This window comes from Danio aesculapii, chromosome 7 (assembly GCF_903798145.1).
Source record: "Danio aesculapii chromosome 7, fDanAes4.1, whole genome shotgun sequence".
NCBI classification, from domain to species: Eukaryota; Metazoa; Chordata; class Actinopteri; order Cypriniformes; family Danionidae; genus Danio; species Danio aesculapii.
The window spans coordinates 38898415-38917526 of record NC_079441.1 but is presented as its reverse complement, the minus strand read 5'-3'; the positions used below and the strand labels follow the sequence as shown (position 1 = coordinate 38917526).

Here is a 19112-nt window from a genome sequence, read left to right as displayed (position 1 = left end):
GAACTGTGATTGGTGCAAGTGAGAGACCCTCGTCACTTCACGTCCATAAAACAGCGGTGATTCCAGAAAGAGAAAGACTGCTCTGTTAACAATCCGTTCCGAGCGCTTAATGCTTAAAAATATCAAAATCATATCAAAATGCGCACAAAGACACAGTGCACCACTTCTCACACAGTTCTTTAGTCATGTGAGGGTGAACCATACGGTGAAATATTAAGAATCACACCCTTAAGTAAACAGCGCTAAATAAAGACAAAGACGTAGAGGTGATCATTTCATGTCCATGAACTCCTGAATTCAAGAAAACCCAGTGCGAGGCATTTGGGAGAAAACAGTGCACATTTTGGTCTATTGAAAGTGTCATATTTAGGAGGGGAGGATGTATATACAGAAGGTTCTATGTACACATTGTTATATATATACAAGCCAAACGAAAGGGACCGTAACCGTGTCCTTCTGTGCCTAATATAGGCTTATACACACACACACTACACCTGACTGCAGCATACACTACGCCGCATGGATCATCTGATGTTGACTCTCTGTCATGAGCTGATGCTTGAGGATATCCAATAAATAGATGAGGATATGAATTTAGCTAGCGTCCACAAAGGAGTTTGACATCATGAACTATGACTTTTAGGGAATGATGTTTCATTATGTAGTGAAGGTCTGAATGATGAGTATTTGGCACTGAAGTTCTTGGGGAAAACGGATTGGAAGAAGACTCAAGGATCTAGGTAATTATTTTCAAAGCCACTGTACTATGGTAAAAACCCACAGAATAATGTCCCAGGCTGATAATTAGTGCAGATTTTCTAAGAATGCCAAGAAGGTTTCATCTGCACTTTTGATGTAACGGCAGACATTGTTTCCCCGCAGGCAAAACGACATAAAAAAACACATCGAAAAGGCAAATCAATTTATTGTCAATTGACTACCGTGATGTCAAAACGACATTAAGTTGACATCTAACACGGTGTCAAAAAACAATTCAAGAACTGTCCTGTAATCAACTTTTGGCATGGTTTTTTTAGGCCAATGTCATGTCAATTTCATGTTGTCTTGACATCAAGGTAGGATACATGCACTGTAGGGATACAAAATCTAGTGTAAACTTGAAATTGAAGCTCTCAGATGAATTAAACTGTTCTTATAATTATTTTTCTGTCATCATTATGATGGTTAAAGAGGCAGTCAATCAATGTGTGGATGTATTTTAATGTGTCGATTAGCATTTTTTGCAAAGGTGGCCGCTGGACTGCTTGCTATAAAAGCAAACCATTTTTGTCTGCATGTCTTGGGTTTATCGGTGTTAAGTTTTTAGACAACACCATAGCTTTAATGCCCGCTCATTAACATTTTACTGACAGATGAAACATAAAACCAACGTATACTTCAAGACAAGTTGGAGCTAAACTCTTTAGCATACCCGCCAGGACCAAGTGTGATGACTCGTGTTCAGGTCTTAAACTTGTGGTGTGTTCTATTCTGGATGTATCGCCCTTCACAGGACACTTCAGAGTGAAAACTAGCATGGCCACCATAATGAAGTGTCGTCCCAAACTGATGTGCTCAAAACTGGCCACTGTGAAGGGCCTTTAGGATCACAGAATTTCAAAGGGTATATGGATACTTCAGCCACCATGATCCTTTGTGCTGGGAAGTTGTCACTCCTGAGGGTGAATTTCTGAATTGAATGCGCTGATGCGATGACAACCATAGCCTAAGGTTATCTGCACAGTTTTGGCACAGTGCCACCAAGTGGTCAGGAGATATGAAAATAGCTCATTTTTAGTATAACCTCTGGTTTGGCCAAAAATCAAATAACTGGTCTATTTAATCACACAATACCCAGTTTTCCAGTGTTGGCCATTTTGAGCATCAGTCATTCTGAATTTAGATGAAAAAAATCTGGGGTTTTATGAACATGTTAGCATATCTTTACAAAACTCAGTTTCTTCATCATCATGCCCTGAAGTTTGGCATTGCCTATTATCGTGGACTTAATATAAAGAGTTCAGATGCAGTTCTCTAAAATTTTCATCTAAAATGATCATTTTTGTCAGGCTCCTGTATGTAGGTTCAGTAATGGAACTTTTATAATGATAAACAGGTTATCTCATTGCCATTAAAGTGAATTACTTTACAATAAAAATGATCATTTTAGAAAACTTCAGATGGCATTTGGAGGTTTGTGCATCTAAACTTCATATATTCCCTGGATCATGTAGAGAATATACATATTATGCATTATGAACTTCCTGACAAACCTTTTTTGAGCATAGACCTTGAATCTGATTTAAACCAATTTAAAATCAACTAGTCAGAATCGCTTTAATGGCATAAACAGCATCTGAGGCTTCACACATCACACCAACTTTATAACAGTGCCACCTACAGGTCAAAATAATAAACAAATCATATTACTAGTGACTGTAGTTTTGACTTAAACCACCTGAAGTTGTACTAATTCCCTCGTATTAAATATTTCATTCTGTTGTGCTTGGCCCCTTAATTTGCTGGCTGGAATTGTATCTTGTTGTTCCTCCTCTGTGACTGTGATCAGCTGCGCCTTGTGGACAAACAAAGAAGTGCAAAAACAACACAAAGCACATGTGCCAGCTCTGCATCTTAGGGGGATTTTGAAGAGAAAAATAAACAAAGTATACCCCGGGGGGTACAGATAAAAATGACTTCACTGCATAGCATATCCATAAAACAGGACAAAATAATCTGTTCTGTTATTGAGTAAAGGAAAAGATGTCATGCGTTATTGCATATGAGAAGTGATAGATTGAACCAAAATTTCCAAAACATTTTTACAAGACAATACTGAGTGACTGAAAATATCTTAAGTGATTCCCTTTGGCTAAATCTAAACAAACCTTGCTTCCCTGGATTAAATGTGTATCGTTGCACTGATTTCATTCCCTTATCAATCAGTTTTACAACAACCACAAACCCTCAGTGCAGTCAACAACACTATTCAAACAGAAAGTGACAAGACAGTGTTTGTCAATGAGTTTGTCCCTGGGCATTAATAAATGGGGCTGATTTCATGCTCCCGTGACAAGAGCAACAATGAGAAGAAATGAGAGAGAAGGTGGACAGGAGTGTACATGGTCACCAGTGAAACCAGAACGGATACAAAACCACAGCAGATGGGTAGAAAAATCCACCTTCTGGAGCAGACATTGTGAGGATGGAGAGAAGGTTTGGTGCAGGTGTGTCTCTGCTCTCTCTCACTCTTCTGAAGGGTCAGATCTGGAGAGAGGAAGAAGGCATAGTCTATTGTGCTCATCGCCGGCACCTTCACACTGGTCATCAGCTGGTCAGGTAACTGTGCAGCTCTCTGGAGTTTATGCTCAAAACCACCCCTGAGTGGTTGCCTGGCAACAAGAAAGTCAGGAGGAAAAGAGAGTTTGTAAAGGCAGCAGGTCAAAAAAAAACAAGTGTTCATCACTACTCAAGGTCATTACACAGTCTTAGAATATGTAGAAATGTATAATACTAAAGAGCATAGAATCACCAAGAGGCGACACTCTGTTGTTATTTGGTAAAAAGCCACTAGATGCCACTAGTGTCACGCGGCGGCCATTTTGGAATGAATATTCCAGTAGGAAAACAGCACGAATAACTAACGTTAGACAGAATGAAGTAAAATATTGAGTTAAATATGAGGCAAAACGAGTACATCTCCTTTGAAAAGTAAAATTTTAAAACAATATCCCAATGAAAACAGACAATTTCCAAAAAGACTATAGTTTATTACATCTGATATCTAAAATATCTGTTTCACATATAACATTAAAGGTTAATAAAATAACATAATTACTTTTTTGTTTCACTCAAATTAGGGTGAAGCAAAAATGAGTATACACAACAATAACTACAACAAAAACTACATTATCTGGTAGTTTATATGGCCTGACAGCATTAAAAATAATGAATAAAAATATATATAAAAATAAATAAATTTGTAGAAAGTAGCTTTTTAATTAAAAACTTTATTAGTGTTTTTTAACAGACAACACTGGAAAAATACTATGTACTATTATAATATATTACTCCAACAAAAAGTACTGTTAATCTGCTATCAACATCCCATTTTGAAAGTCATGTTCATTTAATTTAACATGTCAGTATTAATATGTATTATGCCAGTGCGCAGGGGCAACGCTGGGCGGGGGAAAGTGAAGATGATTCTAAGGGCCCACGCACTTTGGGGCCCACCAGAACCACCATGCTCTTCACTTTTTGTGACATCCACGAATGTTGTCACAGGGCCCATACCGGTCAGCAGCGCCCCTGCCAGTGCGTAAACTATTAAATTAAAGTAATTTCACCTAAAAGTGACAGTTTGAAGAAAACAGGTATGGTTAATATATTAAACATTAAGACTGTAAAATAAACTATTAAAAGTGCTGATGATCACCAGTCTATGATCTTAAGTGTTGTATTGTCGTCTTTCAGGTTGTATTTCAGATTTGATGCACTTTTTAAATTAATAATTCACTCCAGAATGGCGGAATCGCTGGGCGCTGCTGTTGCAATGGAACGTTCTATTGATTGTCGCCTCTTGGTGATTCTAGGCTCTCTTTGATAATACCCACAGAATGTGCCTAGATCCGTTCTTATAGTTATGATTTAAAAAGTAGGGATATTCCAGTAGTTTTAAAAGCCATGTTAATATTATATTTGTTAGTTTATTATTTTAAATTGTGGAGATAATAATACTAACAAAAAATGTTTGCGTTAGGGTTAGATGTAACATCAGATAACATCAACAACTTCTATTTGGTCAAACACTTCTGTTCAAAGGAACATTCATAATTCTTTTCTTTTTTCCCCCCAAAATTAAGAAATATTTCTACACCTTAAAAACAATATTTTATTATTAATTTATTATGATTAGTTGAGTGTTATTGCCTATCTAAGAGTTTTCATTTTTATAGTTACAGTAACTTTGTTTTTACAATAATAAGTATATAATATATTATATAATATTATTTTAATAATGTAATAATAATATAATAAATATAATAACTTAGAATTTAATAATTTACATATTACATTTTTTAGTTTTCATTTTTATTCTAGTTCAGGTTTTAATAATTTGTTTGTGTGAATATATGGATAATAGTTTTGCTAGCTGAAATGAGTTTAGTATTTTGCTGACATAACATTTCATTTCACAACAGAAAAATGACTAGATTTATGGTTTTAACTTACAACTATGGTTTTATAGCTAATAATCATGAAATTAATAATTAACAGTATTTATAAATGTGCATTACAGTTTTTGCTTTGGTGCATTTCTCACAACAGCATTTACATTTGCACAACAGGTAATGCATTTCTCAAAACAATTAGTCTTTTGTGCACATCATAGTAGCAGTTTCTCATTCCTTCAAACAAATTGCAAAATGCTTTTGGACATGCATCAATTGCTTTCATACAACTCTCTGCTGTTTTATAACATTATCATTTGCTCAAGTCATGTCAGTCAAAATTAACTAAACTTGTGAATGCTGAATAGTCATTCCATATAAAACTAATAGCCCTCATTTCATTACTTGAGCGTTACATACAAAAATGTTAAACTAGTTTTCAAGCAAATTGTATAAATCTTTTTCCCCCCGAAAATGTCTTCTAAATTGAACAATTTCATGAATGATTTACAGACCTATGTATGTTGTATGTTCAGTTCCAATATGTCCTGCAATATTGTTTACAGTTGTGCACAGCTCTACACAAAGTATGTTTATTTTTGTTGTAAATAAGGGTGTATTTATTCTTTTGCACAATGCTGTGAAGAAATTAGAGTTACAAAGATCAAATGCAGTAAAAAAGTGAAACATACATATTCAGTGTCTTGTATCAGATACGTCACTAAATGCAGTGATGTCTAACTTTACTGTAGTTTTAAATGGCTGTGAAAATAGTATATAGTATTGTTTGCATTGGAAATGCAGCAAACTATGACTATCTTGTTCATAAACAATAGTGTCAGGACTTTTCATCTTGATGACATTGACACTTTCATTGACATGAATACTTGCTCTTGATGAATGAGCTATCCATTTTGAGCAAGTGACACGCTTTATCAGCTAGGTTTTGCAGTTTGTACTAATTATTTAGAGAAATGAATTAACTGTTGTGCAAATGTAAATTGTGTTGTGAGAAATGCACCAAAGCGACTGAGAAAAACTGTAATATATTAACTTAAATACAATAACTTAACTTTTTAAACTGTTGTAAAAAAATTATATAAACATTTGCATGATATATATATTATACTAGGTACAATAACAATTTGTTCATTTACATTTTTTTTTCAGTTTTCATTTTTATTCTTGCTAAGGTTTTAATCATTTGTGTAAATATATAGACAATTGTTTTTGCTAGCCGAAATGAGTTTAGCAATTTGAGGACATAACATTTCATTTCACATCAGAAAAATGACTTGATTTATGGTTTTAGCTTATAACTATGGTTTTATAGCTAATAACCATGAAATTAATGATGAATATTTATAAATGTACCCTAAATTGAACAACACTACTGTATACAGTATACACGGCACATTATTTATACAAGACACCTGAAGCAAAGACAGACAGAGAGAGAGAGGAATAGACAGACAGACAGACAGACAGACAGACAGACAGATAGATAGATAGATAGAAAGATAGATAGATAGATTGATAGATAGATATACAGACGGACAGACAGACAGATAAACAGACAGATAGATAGACAGACAGACAGACAGACAGACAGACAGACAGACAGACAGACAGATTGATAGATAGATATACAGACAGACAGACAGACAGACAGACAGACAGACAGACAGACAGACAGACAGATAGATATACAGACAGACAGACAGACAGACAGACAGACAGACAGATAAATAGACAGATAGATAGATAGATAGACAGACAGACAGACAGACAGACAGACAGACAGACAGACAGACAGACAGACAGACAGAAATACAGACAGATTGATAGATAGATATACAGACAGACAGACAGACAGACAGACAGACAGACAGACAGAAATACAGACAGATTGATAGATAGATATACAGACAGACAGACAGACAGACAGACAGACAGACAGACAGACAGACAGACAGACAGATTGTTAGATATACAGACAGACAGACAGACAGACAGACAGACAGACAGACAAACAGACAGATTGATAGATAGATATACAGACAGACAGACAGACAGACAGATTGTTAGATATACAGACAGACAGACAGACAGACAGACAGACAGACAGACAGACAGACAGAAATACAGACAGATTGATAGATAGATATACAGACAGACAGACAGACAGACAGACAGACAGACAGACAGACAGACAGAAATACAGACAGATTGATAGATAGATATACAGACAGACAGACAGACAGACAGACAGACAGACAGACAGACAGACAGACAGACAGATTGTTAGATATACAGACAGACAGACAGACAGACAGACAGACAGACAGACAGACAAACAGACAGATTGATAGATAGATATACAGACAGACAGACAGACAGACAGATTGTTAGATATACAGACAGACAGACAGACAGACAGACAGACAGACAGATTGATAGATAGATATACAGACAGACAGACAGACAGACAGACAGACAGACAGACAGACAGACAGACAGACAGACAGACAGATAGATATACAGACAGACAGACAGACAGACAGACAGACAGACAGACAGATAAATAGACAGATAGATAGATAGATAGACAGACAGACAGACAGACAGACAGACAGACAGAAATACAGACAGATTGATAGATAGATATACAGACAGACAGACAGACAGACAGACAGACAGAAATACAGACAGATTGATAGATAGATATACAGACAGACAGACAGACAGACAGACAGACAGACAGACAGACAGACAGACAGACAGACAGACAGATTGTTAGATATACAGACAGACAGACAGACAGACAGACAGACAGACAAACAGACAGATTGATAGATAGATATACAGACAGACAGACAGACAGACAGATTGTTAGATATACAGACAGACAGACAGATAGATAGATAGATAGATAGATAGATAGATAGATAGATAGATAGATAGATAGATAGATAGATAGATAGATAGATAGATAGATAGATAGATAGATAGATAGATAGATAGATAGATAGATAGATAGATAGATAGATAGATAGATAGATAGATAGATAGATAGATAGACAGATATTTTGCCAGTGTCTCGTTCATAACTTAAATGTCCCCTTTATTAAGGACTAGTTAGTGTGTGCTAACAGTGCATTGTTCACCTAGTGTCTGCGAGTCGAGGTCGTCGTCGATGAACTCTTCTCCCTGAATGATGTTCTGCGTGTCCTCACTGTGATTGACAGGACTGGTCATTTCCTGCTCCTTCTCGTTGTGCATCTGAGCGTAGACGTTTCTGCCTGGCAGTTTTCTGAAACGCAGCCAGGGACGCGTTAGGCTGCTCTCCTCTGGCCTCAGCAACCAACCATGGTTTTTGTAGTTTTTCCTGTCACAGTTTTGTAGTTCATGTTCCGTTATATAAGCTGACTGTCATTTCGACATGTGGGGACTGAACATGCATTCTTCAGTGATGGGGTATGACAGGACAGTGAGAATCAATAGCACTATCCCCTGTGTGTCTGTGTACACCTGTGCATCATGCATTTCAGTGACGGGCAGCAAGGCAGAATGGCGGTGTGTGTGAGTGTGTTATTATCTACAATACAGACAGCTCTGATATGAAATCATATCAGCTGCACTAATTCCATTCATTTGGAAATCAAATTTGATGAGATTTTAAAGCAATGACAGGAAAAGTCAAGTACTGTAGCTTTTTACAAATAGTGAAGTAAAGGACAAACCTTTTAAACTTGAAGAGTATGAATGCTGCAGCGGAGATCAAACTTAGGAGGAGAAAGACAGCTACAGCCCAAACACCAGGACCTGCTGCAGCCAAACCAGAACCTGAAGCAGAACACATTCATTTGTTTCATCTGGCCATTCGTTTCATAGAACCTGCAGTGCCACTACAATTAAAGGGGTAGTTTGTGCTCAATGGAAATTTTTTTGGGTGAACTGTTTTTTAATCATCACCTGACTCTGATAACACGTCAGTTTCTGGCTCCTGACTACACTACCTGACAAAAGTCTTGTCAAATATCCAAGTTTTAGGAACAACAAATAATAACTTGACTTCTAGTAGATCATTTGGTATCAGAAGTGGCTTATATGAAAGACAAAGGCCTCTAGATTACTCTTATTTTACCAAAATAAATTATAATCATGCCTTGATTTTTAATTATTTAATAAGGACAGTAAGGTCTGACTTTGCTTAGACAAAAGTCTGTCACTTAACAGACATAATGTAGAGTATAAAATATAAAGTCATGGTGCAGTGGAAAAGGAATTAATATTGTGTATGACTCTCATGAGCTTGGAGGACTGCATCCACACATCTCTGCAATGACTCTAATAACTTAATAAAGTCATCTGGAATGGCAAAGAAAGTGTTCTTGCAGGTCTCCCAGAGTTCATCAAGATTCTTTGGATTCATCTTCAATGCCTCCTCCTTCATCTTACCCCAGATTTGCTCAATAATGTTCATGTCAGGTAACTGTGCTGGCCAATCCTGGAGCACCTTGACCTTCTTTGCTTTCAGGAACTGTGATATGGAGGCTGAAGTATGAAAAGGAGCGCTATCCTGCTGAAGAATTTGCCCTCTCCTGTGGTTTGTCATGTAATGGGCAGCACAAATGTCTTGACAGCTCAGGCTGTTGATGTTGCCATCCACTCTGCAGATCTCTCGCACGCCCCCATACTGAATGTAATCCCAAACCATGATTTTCCTTCATCAAACTTGACTGATTTCTGTGAGGATCTTTGGTCCATGCTGGTTCCAATAGGTCTTTGTAGTATTTGTGATGATTAAGATGCAGTTCAACAGATGATTCATCAGAAAAATCTACCTTCTGCTACTTTTCTAAATGATCAACTAGAAGTTAAGCTATTATTTGTTGCTCTTACAACTGGGATCGACGACAAGACTTTTGTCAAGTAGTGTATATGTGGAGGTTCAACCATTGGTGCTAAGAAATGCTCACAGTGCCCTGTAATACTTTTCAAATTCATGATCGTAATGTTTAAATCCATGCCTCTATCAAATGGATAGACAATGACATTATTATTTACAAATGATCAAAATATTGGTGTCTATATGCAGCATGTCCGGAGACTAAAATGTAAACTATGATTTTAGAAAAATGTTTGCTAAAATGTGTCATGTTACTTAACAGTGGTCATAAGCAATATATTTTATAAAATATATTTTCTCAATATATAGGCTTGGACCTGGGAACAGCATTCTATATATCACAACATAAAGGGGTATAGTTCAATCAAAAATGATCCTTTGCTTACATTTTCCTCACACTCAAATGTGGAGTTCAGACACAAAAGCCTCTAAATGCTGTCTGAATTTTTTGATGATAAATAGGTCATTATTATTATCTTTAAAGCGAAATAACTGAACACAAACATTTATTGGAGCCTTAAAAATGCTAATTTTAGAACAAAAGTTCAGATGGCACTTTAATTCTTTTGTAACTGAACTCTTCAAGTGGTTCTACACTTTACAGATGTTTCTTCTTTTTCTTTTTCTGAACACAAAAAGAAGATATTCTGAAGAATGTTGGAAAAATCAGCCACTGACATCCATAGTTGGAACAAAAAATACAGTGGAATTCTGTTCTTCAGTATATCTTTATTTGTGTTCAACAAAAAAAAAAAGTAGGAGAGTAAATGATAGCAGCATTTTCAGTTTTGGGTGAACTATCCCTTTAACAAGAGGATGATAACTATCTATAATCTTTTAAAACACTCAAAAATCAATCAATCAAACAAACAAATGAACCAAAACAAACAAAATCACACAAATCACACACAAAGTACACACCTTGTGTGGATGAAGTCAATTGTGTGGCTGTGATACAGATAACAATGAAATGAAAACAAACTTTGAAAAACCTTAAAAATAACTAAAACACAAGAAATTGCCTTTAAGGGATTTTTTTTTACAATAAAGTAAAGTAAAGTGAAGCATGCATGTGTTAGTCAAACCAAAAACACAAACAGAAATGCAAGCCAACAGAAGCCTACATGAATTCAACTCAACGTAAAGACTAGACCAGAAAACAGAACAGAAACAAGACATTATTAAATCAGCATTTCCTATTATTTCCTTTATTCTTAAAGAGTATTTTTAAAGAGGACACTTCTAGAAGCGAGCAGTAAATGTTAACAAACCCGTCTCAGTTGTGCTGACAGACACGTCACTAGTTATAGGTCCTTTGAAATACATTGGGTAAGTTTTAGTACAGATGATGGGCCTGCTGTACTAAAACAGTTAAATGACTTAACAACAGATACTTGCTAGCCAATACATTAGGTACACCCTTTCAACTGTTAATTTATGCAAATATCCAATTAGCCAATCACATGGCAGCAATTCAGTGCATTTAAACATGTAGATGTGGTCAAGACAATGGTTGCGTCTGAAATCGCCTACTACTCAGTAGATACTGCAGTTGAATTTGAATTTACTACTTGACCATAAGAAAAGTACGTTCTATACAGTATGAATGTGAGTAGTTTGAATGGAACTCGGATGTAATATTTTGTCATGACCTATCCTCGTCAGTTGCGTCGCTTTACTCCCATTCATGAATTCTCGTGCAAAGCATTATGAGATAGCGTAGCGTCCATCAGATGTGCACTTCAGAATCATGCCGGAGGTAGTTGGCCATCCGGGTACTTCTCACATACTGTTTTTCGAATTCTATGAATTCGGACATACTACTCGGCTCACATACTGTTTTTAGCTTACTATATAGTATGGAAGTATTGGGACGCAGAAAATGTGCTTAAACTATGACACACGCAATCAACTAAAGGGTTTAAAAAGAAAAGAGTTGGAGCCAGTTTGTTCATGGCAAAATGCATTTGATTATTATTATTATTGGTTCTATTTGATATATGCATATTTATGTTAACATTTTTTATTTAGTTTTGTTTACAATTGTCCACCTGCTGGAGTTAATAGCAGCACAGTTTGTCTGTTTTATACCACACATTGCTGTTTTGGCTCATTTACTTGTTCTTTGGAAATAAAAGTGAATTTAGAAATGCTTTTGAAACAATCTTTGTGTTTACTAAATTAAATTACATGTTTGTAGTACAATGTGTGCAAAACAACCACAAATCCACAGATGAACTGAAATGTACTCATGTACCCAAAAGGTGTACCTAATAAATTGGCCGGTAGGTCTTCTCAGTGTTTTATTTTCTCTCACCTGAATCCAAATCTGCCAGAGTCACCAAGACTCTTAACCCTCCTCTCACAATGAAGCTCACATTGTTCTCACTCAGAACCTGCTTGATGGTGGGAACACGCTGCGCAAATGAAGAACACACACAATTTAACAGTTAGACACTAATTTATACAATTACAATATATATATATATATATATGAATAAACAATTTTAATGAATTGTGCTTTAGTAATCAAGGTAAGCCATAGTAAATAAGAAATTAGTTCACTGAATGAAGTACTTTCTGTATATCATGTTAATTTCTGATGGAATATTAGTCACTGTATCAAGAATTCTATTGCTGCACTGATATTTTGTTCTCTGAGGATGTGCTGTATCTTTTCACATTCATTCATCTCTGGAAAGCTGACACATTTACCTTGTCAACAAACACACTCCTCTTTACTGGTGTGCTTTCTTGAGGAAGAACATACAGGTCTGCAGAGGTGGGAAGTCCAGGCTTCACCATCGTCACCAGATGCTCCTGAGGAACCCCTGTGAGCTGGAACACCAACAGAGAGACAGAGTGAGCGTGATTGAAATATTGTCCTGTATAATAACATAACTTAGTGTGTGTGTGTGTGTGTGTGTGTGTGTGTGTGTGAGTATGTAATAACTTGCTTATGTGGTTTAAGAGGACATGAAATTGCATAATAACATGGGTATGACCTAGTTAAACTCTTTCATGTTTTGTTGTCCTCATAATTTTTGTTGTCCTCATAATATGCTGTCCTCATAATTCAAAATGCTAAAAAATCCTACTTAATCCTACTTTTGACATTCAAAATTTGCCATAGTTGTCCTGTGAGTGTTGGGTTTAGAGGTAGAAGAAAGAGTAAGGCCATATAATAAGCATTTTTACAGTATAAAATACATTGTGCCAATGGAGAGTCCTCAGAAACCATATATACATGTATGTGTGTGTTTGTGTTTTATGACTGAGTTAAGAACCTTAGCAATAATCTTTGTTACAACTTCCCCCACATCTTGTCTCCATTCAGGGATGTTTGGGTTAAAATGGTCCAAATTATGACTGAAACTCAATGGGATGATCTGGAAATGATCTGTAGAGAGATGTTAAAGGTATTATTAACAATTTAATGTTCATATTCCAGTTGAAAAGAACCAAAAAGCAATTAGGTTGCGTGAAGTGAGAGTAATTTTCACATAACGTATTGACATTCTACAGTAAGACTATAAACATTGCACTATAGGTTCAAAATCTGAATAGAGACCACAAACACCATCAAGAAAACCAAGTAAAGCTGCCATTTACTTACCATAATGTTACTCCAAAACATTTATTTTTTTAGTGGAACACACACAATAAACATAAAATAAAAGCCTCACAACATTCAACCCTGATACTTCAATAATTATGGTCAATCATATGTATTTGGAATCACATAACAAGGTGATTAAGGTGATTTTGGGTAACTGTATGTCTTCAAATTGGACTTACTTTAAATTTATTACGTAAAATCTCAAAAAAAAAATAAAACAGTGAAGATCTTACAGTCAAGTCACTTGTCTGAGTTTTAATCAATTAAATAACGTAACCAGCAGGTTTAGCTTTAAGACAAAAACTATGAAAGAGTGAAGTGACACAGTTGTATATAGCACTACAGCTGAACACTGTCTCTGAGTCATTTCTGCTTTCCAAGCATGAGCTCATCCTATCACACCACACTCATAAATATTCAATCCAGCCCTGGAAACACATGAATATTTCAGTTCAATTTAGCACTGTGATTACAAGTAAGAAGTACAGTTAGTCCTCCAGCTGCATTTGAAATTTCACACGAATGAAGGAATTTAGCAGTATTAAGCACATTGATTGTGGTATTAGTACAAGCTTTAGACTCTTTAGCATTGATATACAACGGTTTAAATCTGAATGATGGTTGTGTTTAATCATACACTCTGTGACTGTCGCAGGATCCCAGTGTTCTCTGATTTTTCGGACCACATGCTAGGTGGACTGAGTCTAGAAAATACTCAAACAGTACAGCCACACTGAAAAAAAATATTCTTCGGATTTACAACTTCTTTAAGGTAACAGGTTGCAAACAATTTATAAGGGCTGAATTTATACAAACAAATTTAATTGAACATTACTAAATTTAAGTTGTTTGTTTAAATTAAGCCCATATAGATTGTTTGTAACCAGTTACCTTAACCTTTTTTGTAAATCCAATTAATATTTTTTTCAGTGTACTGAACACCAGATACTAACATGAAATATAAGATTACAGAAACATACACATTTATTAGAAAAACATTTTGAGCATAAATTTTACAGCGTGATTGAAATATTCTCCTGTATAATAACATAACTTATTGTGTGTGTGTGTGTGTGTGTGTGAGAGTATATAATACCTTTCTTATGTGGTTTAAGAGGACATGAAATTGTATAATAACATGGGTATGACCTAGTTGAACTCTTTCATGTTTTGTTGTCCTCATAATTTTTGTTGTCCTCATAATATGCTGTCCTCATAATTCAAAATGCTAAAAAAATCCTACTTAATCCTACTTTTGACATTCAAAATTTGCCATAGTTGTCCTGTGAGGGTTGGGTTTAGAGCTAGAAGAAAGAGTAAGGCCATATAATAAGCATTTTTTATACAGTAGATTTTATAAATTTATTCAATTTTATAAATTGAAGTACAGTAACGTACATCAATTTATAATTTGTCTAAATATAGTAATTCAGGATAATTTTTGAAAAACGATTTCAAGCAGTACTTCATCCAATAAAAAATGTATGTCATTTCAATTTAATATTATTTGTTTTATTTTTCAAGTAATGTATTTTAAGTTAAAAAATAGTTAAATATAAATGTTTTTGATTAAGAACATTTTTAGGTTCTTCACACAGGCCAGTGCATGCGTATTAAACAGAAGCTCAATATGCTTTGTACTTTCATGGACTTAAAAATATTGTTTAAGGCAAATGATTTATTTTTTCATTGGCTCAAATGATCAAACTTCGATGTGAAATCATTACCCTAATTTTCTTAATTGGATGAATGAACATTTTATGGGAATTGTTGTTTTGATTAAAGCTATATCTTCTTGTTTAGAACAAAAAGATCATTTAAATTAATTGACTTTCTTCAACAAGACAAATATGCTTTGTACCAGGTTAAATAAAATTGCTCTGATGGAGATAGAAAATGTTCAGAATCAGAATCAGAAAATGTTATTTTATTGTTTAAATGATTTATTTTTCATTGGGTCAATTGATATAATTTAGATGTGAACTATTACATTAAATATTTTTAATTGGAGGAATGAAAGCTATTTTCCAGTGTAACGCAGCTCAGTACATTATCAGTAATGACGGCCAGATAAAATCTGCAGACATTTTTTGTTATTTCTGCACAGAATTTTGTAAAAAAAACAAACAAAAAAAAAATCAGTGGATTAACGCGGACTGATTTTAAGAGTAAAGTAACTAAAAGCTTATCTTTATAAACTGTATTGTAAATAAATTATAAACATTTCCATATTAGTCAATCATTCATTCATTCATTCATTTTTTTTTCCTTCGGTTTAGTCCCTTATTTATCATAGGTTGACACAGCAAAATGAACCGCCAACTATTCCCGCATATGTTTTACGCAGCAGAGGCTTATCCAGCCGCAACCCTACTGAAAAACACCCATATACTCTAACATTCACACACTCATTCAATACAGTCAATTTAGTTCTTCCAATTCACCTATAGCGCATGTCTTTAGGCTGTGGGGGAAATCGGAGCACCCAGAGAAAACACACACAGACACAGGGAGAACATACAAACTCCACACAGAAATGCCAACTGGCCCAGCTGGGATTTGAACCAGCGACCTTCTTGCTGTGAGGCAACAGTGCTAACCACTGAGCCACTGTGCCGCCATTATTAGTCAATCGCATTACTGAAATTAATATAAAAACTGAATATATGATCTTATAGCTTACCATAAACAATGACAGTTTTGCTGTCCTGCACCATGGAGCGACCATTAGAGGCCTGAACAGTCACAGGAACTTCACCTTCCTCAGAAAACCTTGTTATCAGACTGTTCTCCAGGGTCAGCTTTGGCTGTCAGAATCATATATTTGTAAATTGATGCGTTTGTTTAAAGCAAAAGCACATTCAAGTATAAGCATCTTAAATAAATTAATTTACAACATCTATAATACGAAGGTCCAGATTAAAACATTAATCCTGAGCTTTGAACCAGTTCTAAAGGTGCATCAAGCAAAATCTTGGATGAATTTTGTCAATGAATTTACATACTATCCTTACTTAATAGTTTTAATATTTAGAAATAAACACACAAACTAAAACCGAAAAATGAGCATATTCTATAATGTTAATAATGAGCACAGAGTACCTGCATGTTGTCTCCAATCCACCAGTAAAACACAGTCAGGTTAGCCTCAGTGGGAAGCACTATAGCTGTAAGATTTACATCTTGATTTCGGCCAGCGATTGGGACAACCTCCAGATGAACATCCTGTAGAGGAGCTGAAGAAAGGAAGAAAACATAGTGATAACATAGAAACATAGTGATTTAAGCCTATCCCAGGATGCAATGGCTTAAACGGTGTATGGTGGATAAAACACAATAACAAGCATTCATAATTTCTTTTAAATGATCAAATGAAATAATGATAGAAGTAAATTTTCTAATAATAATATTAACTTTATAACTGTGTTGATTGTCATGTATATATTGCTTAAATGTTTAAGGTATAAGGACTATTTAAAGAAGAAAGCTTTAAGAACTGTTTATATTATCACTAGTTATATTATTTTTTTCATATATACTTGACTGTACCTTTATTTTGAATTGTATATTCCTATTTATTAGCTGTATTTGTCCTTTCATTGTTTGATGTCCTTTTTATGATACTGCAAGTACTGTAAACGTTCTCTGATTATATAAACAAAGAGAAACAGTGAGCTAGCAATCATTAGAGTATTATAGACCAGTGTTTCCCAACCCTGTTCCTAGAGGCACACCAACAGTACATATGTTGGATGTCTCCGTTATCTGACCCTTTAACTTCAGGTTTTGGAGTCTCTTCTGATGTTATGATAAGATGATTCAGGTGTGTTTGATTAGGGAGAGGTTGAAAATGTGGACTGTTGGTGTGCCTTCAGGAACAGGGTTGGAAAACACTGTGACTGTCTGCTTGAAGGGATAGTTCACCCAAAATTTTAAATGCACTCAATATTTATTCTCCCTCAAGTAGCATCAAAGCTTTATGAGTTTCTTTATTGTACTGAACACTAAGGAAGATATTCTGAAGAAAGCTGAAAACTTTTAACCATTGACTTCCTTAGTAGGAGAAAATACTAGGAAAGTCCCGAGTTATAGATTTCCAGCTTTTTTCTTTTGTGCTCCTAACAGACTCCTCCTGCTCACCGTTTCTGTTTGTTGTCAAAATTGACAGTTGGAGGAGCGTGATTAACTACGTTACCCACGCCCAATTCCTAAAATATATGTAATCTGACAAATTAACTGAAAAAAAGTGCATTTTCAGGTTTCATTTAAAGATCAGAAGGACATTTTTTTTTGACATGCACAGATGAATCGTTCACCACAAAGTTAGATAGTTTAGATTTTTTGGGGACTTTAAACCCCCTTCACTAACCAATTTTATAAGACCTCACCAACCTGTGACCTGGATATAAAGCATGGCTTGGTCGTGTCCAGCAGAGTTTTCAGCCTTCACATTCACCCGGTAAACTCCTGGCTTTTCATAACGGTGCTGAATGGGTTCATCTGTTACAGTTAGGTTCTCATATATAGCCCTGACCCCGTCCATTAAATCCACCTGATACCTGGTGCTGCTGGTGTCACCCTGATGAGCGAAACAAATACAATCATAGTTGAAGATCTCTAAAATTCTCTAAAGTTGATCAAATTATAAACGCAATATTCAAGACACTGCAGGAATATGCACTATTTTAATGCACCAGTCAATTTTGTTTTTGTTTTTTTAAAGAATTTTTTTTTCAGTCTGTTGTAAAGAAAACATCCAAAATAGGCTTTTAGGTGTCTCTTTTGTCAAACTTTATCTGTAGATTTCAGTTATAAAACTTTTTTAAATATGTTTTTTTCTGCATTGAGCCATAAATCATCCTTTCAGCAGCTTTAGTTTCATTCATTTCCACATTCTCAATGTTTTTTACAAAGAGTACACAAATGAATGTAATAAAAACCCAGTGTGTTTGCTGTATTATAGAGATTCACAATAAAAAAAATCTCTCTTTCAAAGCTCATTTTCAAATTTGTCAAAAAATAAATTACATATTTGAAACCTTGCTTCATCCAGTGTTCAGATTTGGTAACACTTTATTTTGATGGTCTGTTTGAGTATTAGTAGACTGTCTGCTTAATATCTGCTGATACTGCTCCTTCAACAGACATTTAACTGACTATAAGAAACATTGCAAGTACATGTCAACTTACACTAACCCTAACTCTAACCCCAACCCCAACCTAACAGTCTACTTATAATGTAATTAGAATTAGCTGGCATGTAGATGCAATGTAACTTAAATTAAACAAACGGACCATCAAAATAAAGTGTTATCCTCAGTTTTTGTGCTAGAAATGTATGCAAATGTTTAATTTGAATATTTAAAAAAATGTTTGCAATTCTTATCGAATCAACTAATTATGGAAA

At 35.1% G+C, this 19112-nt stretch overlaps 1 protein-coding gene across 2 annotated transcripts in view; it reads right to left on the bottom strand.

Annotated features, from left to right (window-relative positions):
- Nucleotides 1–2502: 2502 nt before the first annotated feature.
- sorcs2 (sortilin-related VPS10 domain containing receptor 2) overlaps nt 2503–19112 on the bottom strand; it is a 309469-nt gene continuing 292859 nt past the window's right edge. Inside the window, exons 19-27 of one of the 2 annotated variants that reach the window (XM_056461897.1) lie at nt 18098–18284; nt 16808–16941; nt 16389–16512; nt 13374–13486; nt 12802–12924; nt 12404–12503; nt 8918–9020; nt 8342–8562; nt 2503–3392 (exon numbers count right to left, since the gene is read on the bottom strand). In XM_056461897.1, coding sequence (XP_056317872.1) covers nt 3328–3392; nt 8342–8562; nt 8918–9020; nt 12404–12503; nt 12802–12924; nt 13374–13486; nt 16389–16512; nt 16808–16941; nt 18098–18284 — 1170 coding nt within the window. In that variant the 3' untranslated portion in view covers nt 2503–3327. The remainder of the gene's footprint in view (nt 3393–8341; nt 8563–8917; nt 9021–12403; nt 12504–12801; nt 12925–13373; nt 13487–16388; nt 16513–16807; nt 16942–18097; nt 18285–19112) is intronic. The other variant, XM_056461898.1, reaches the window with a different exon arrangement.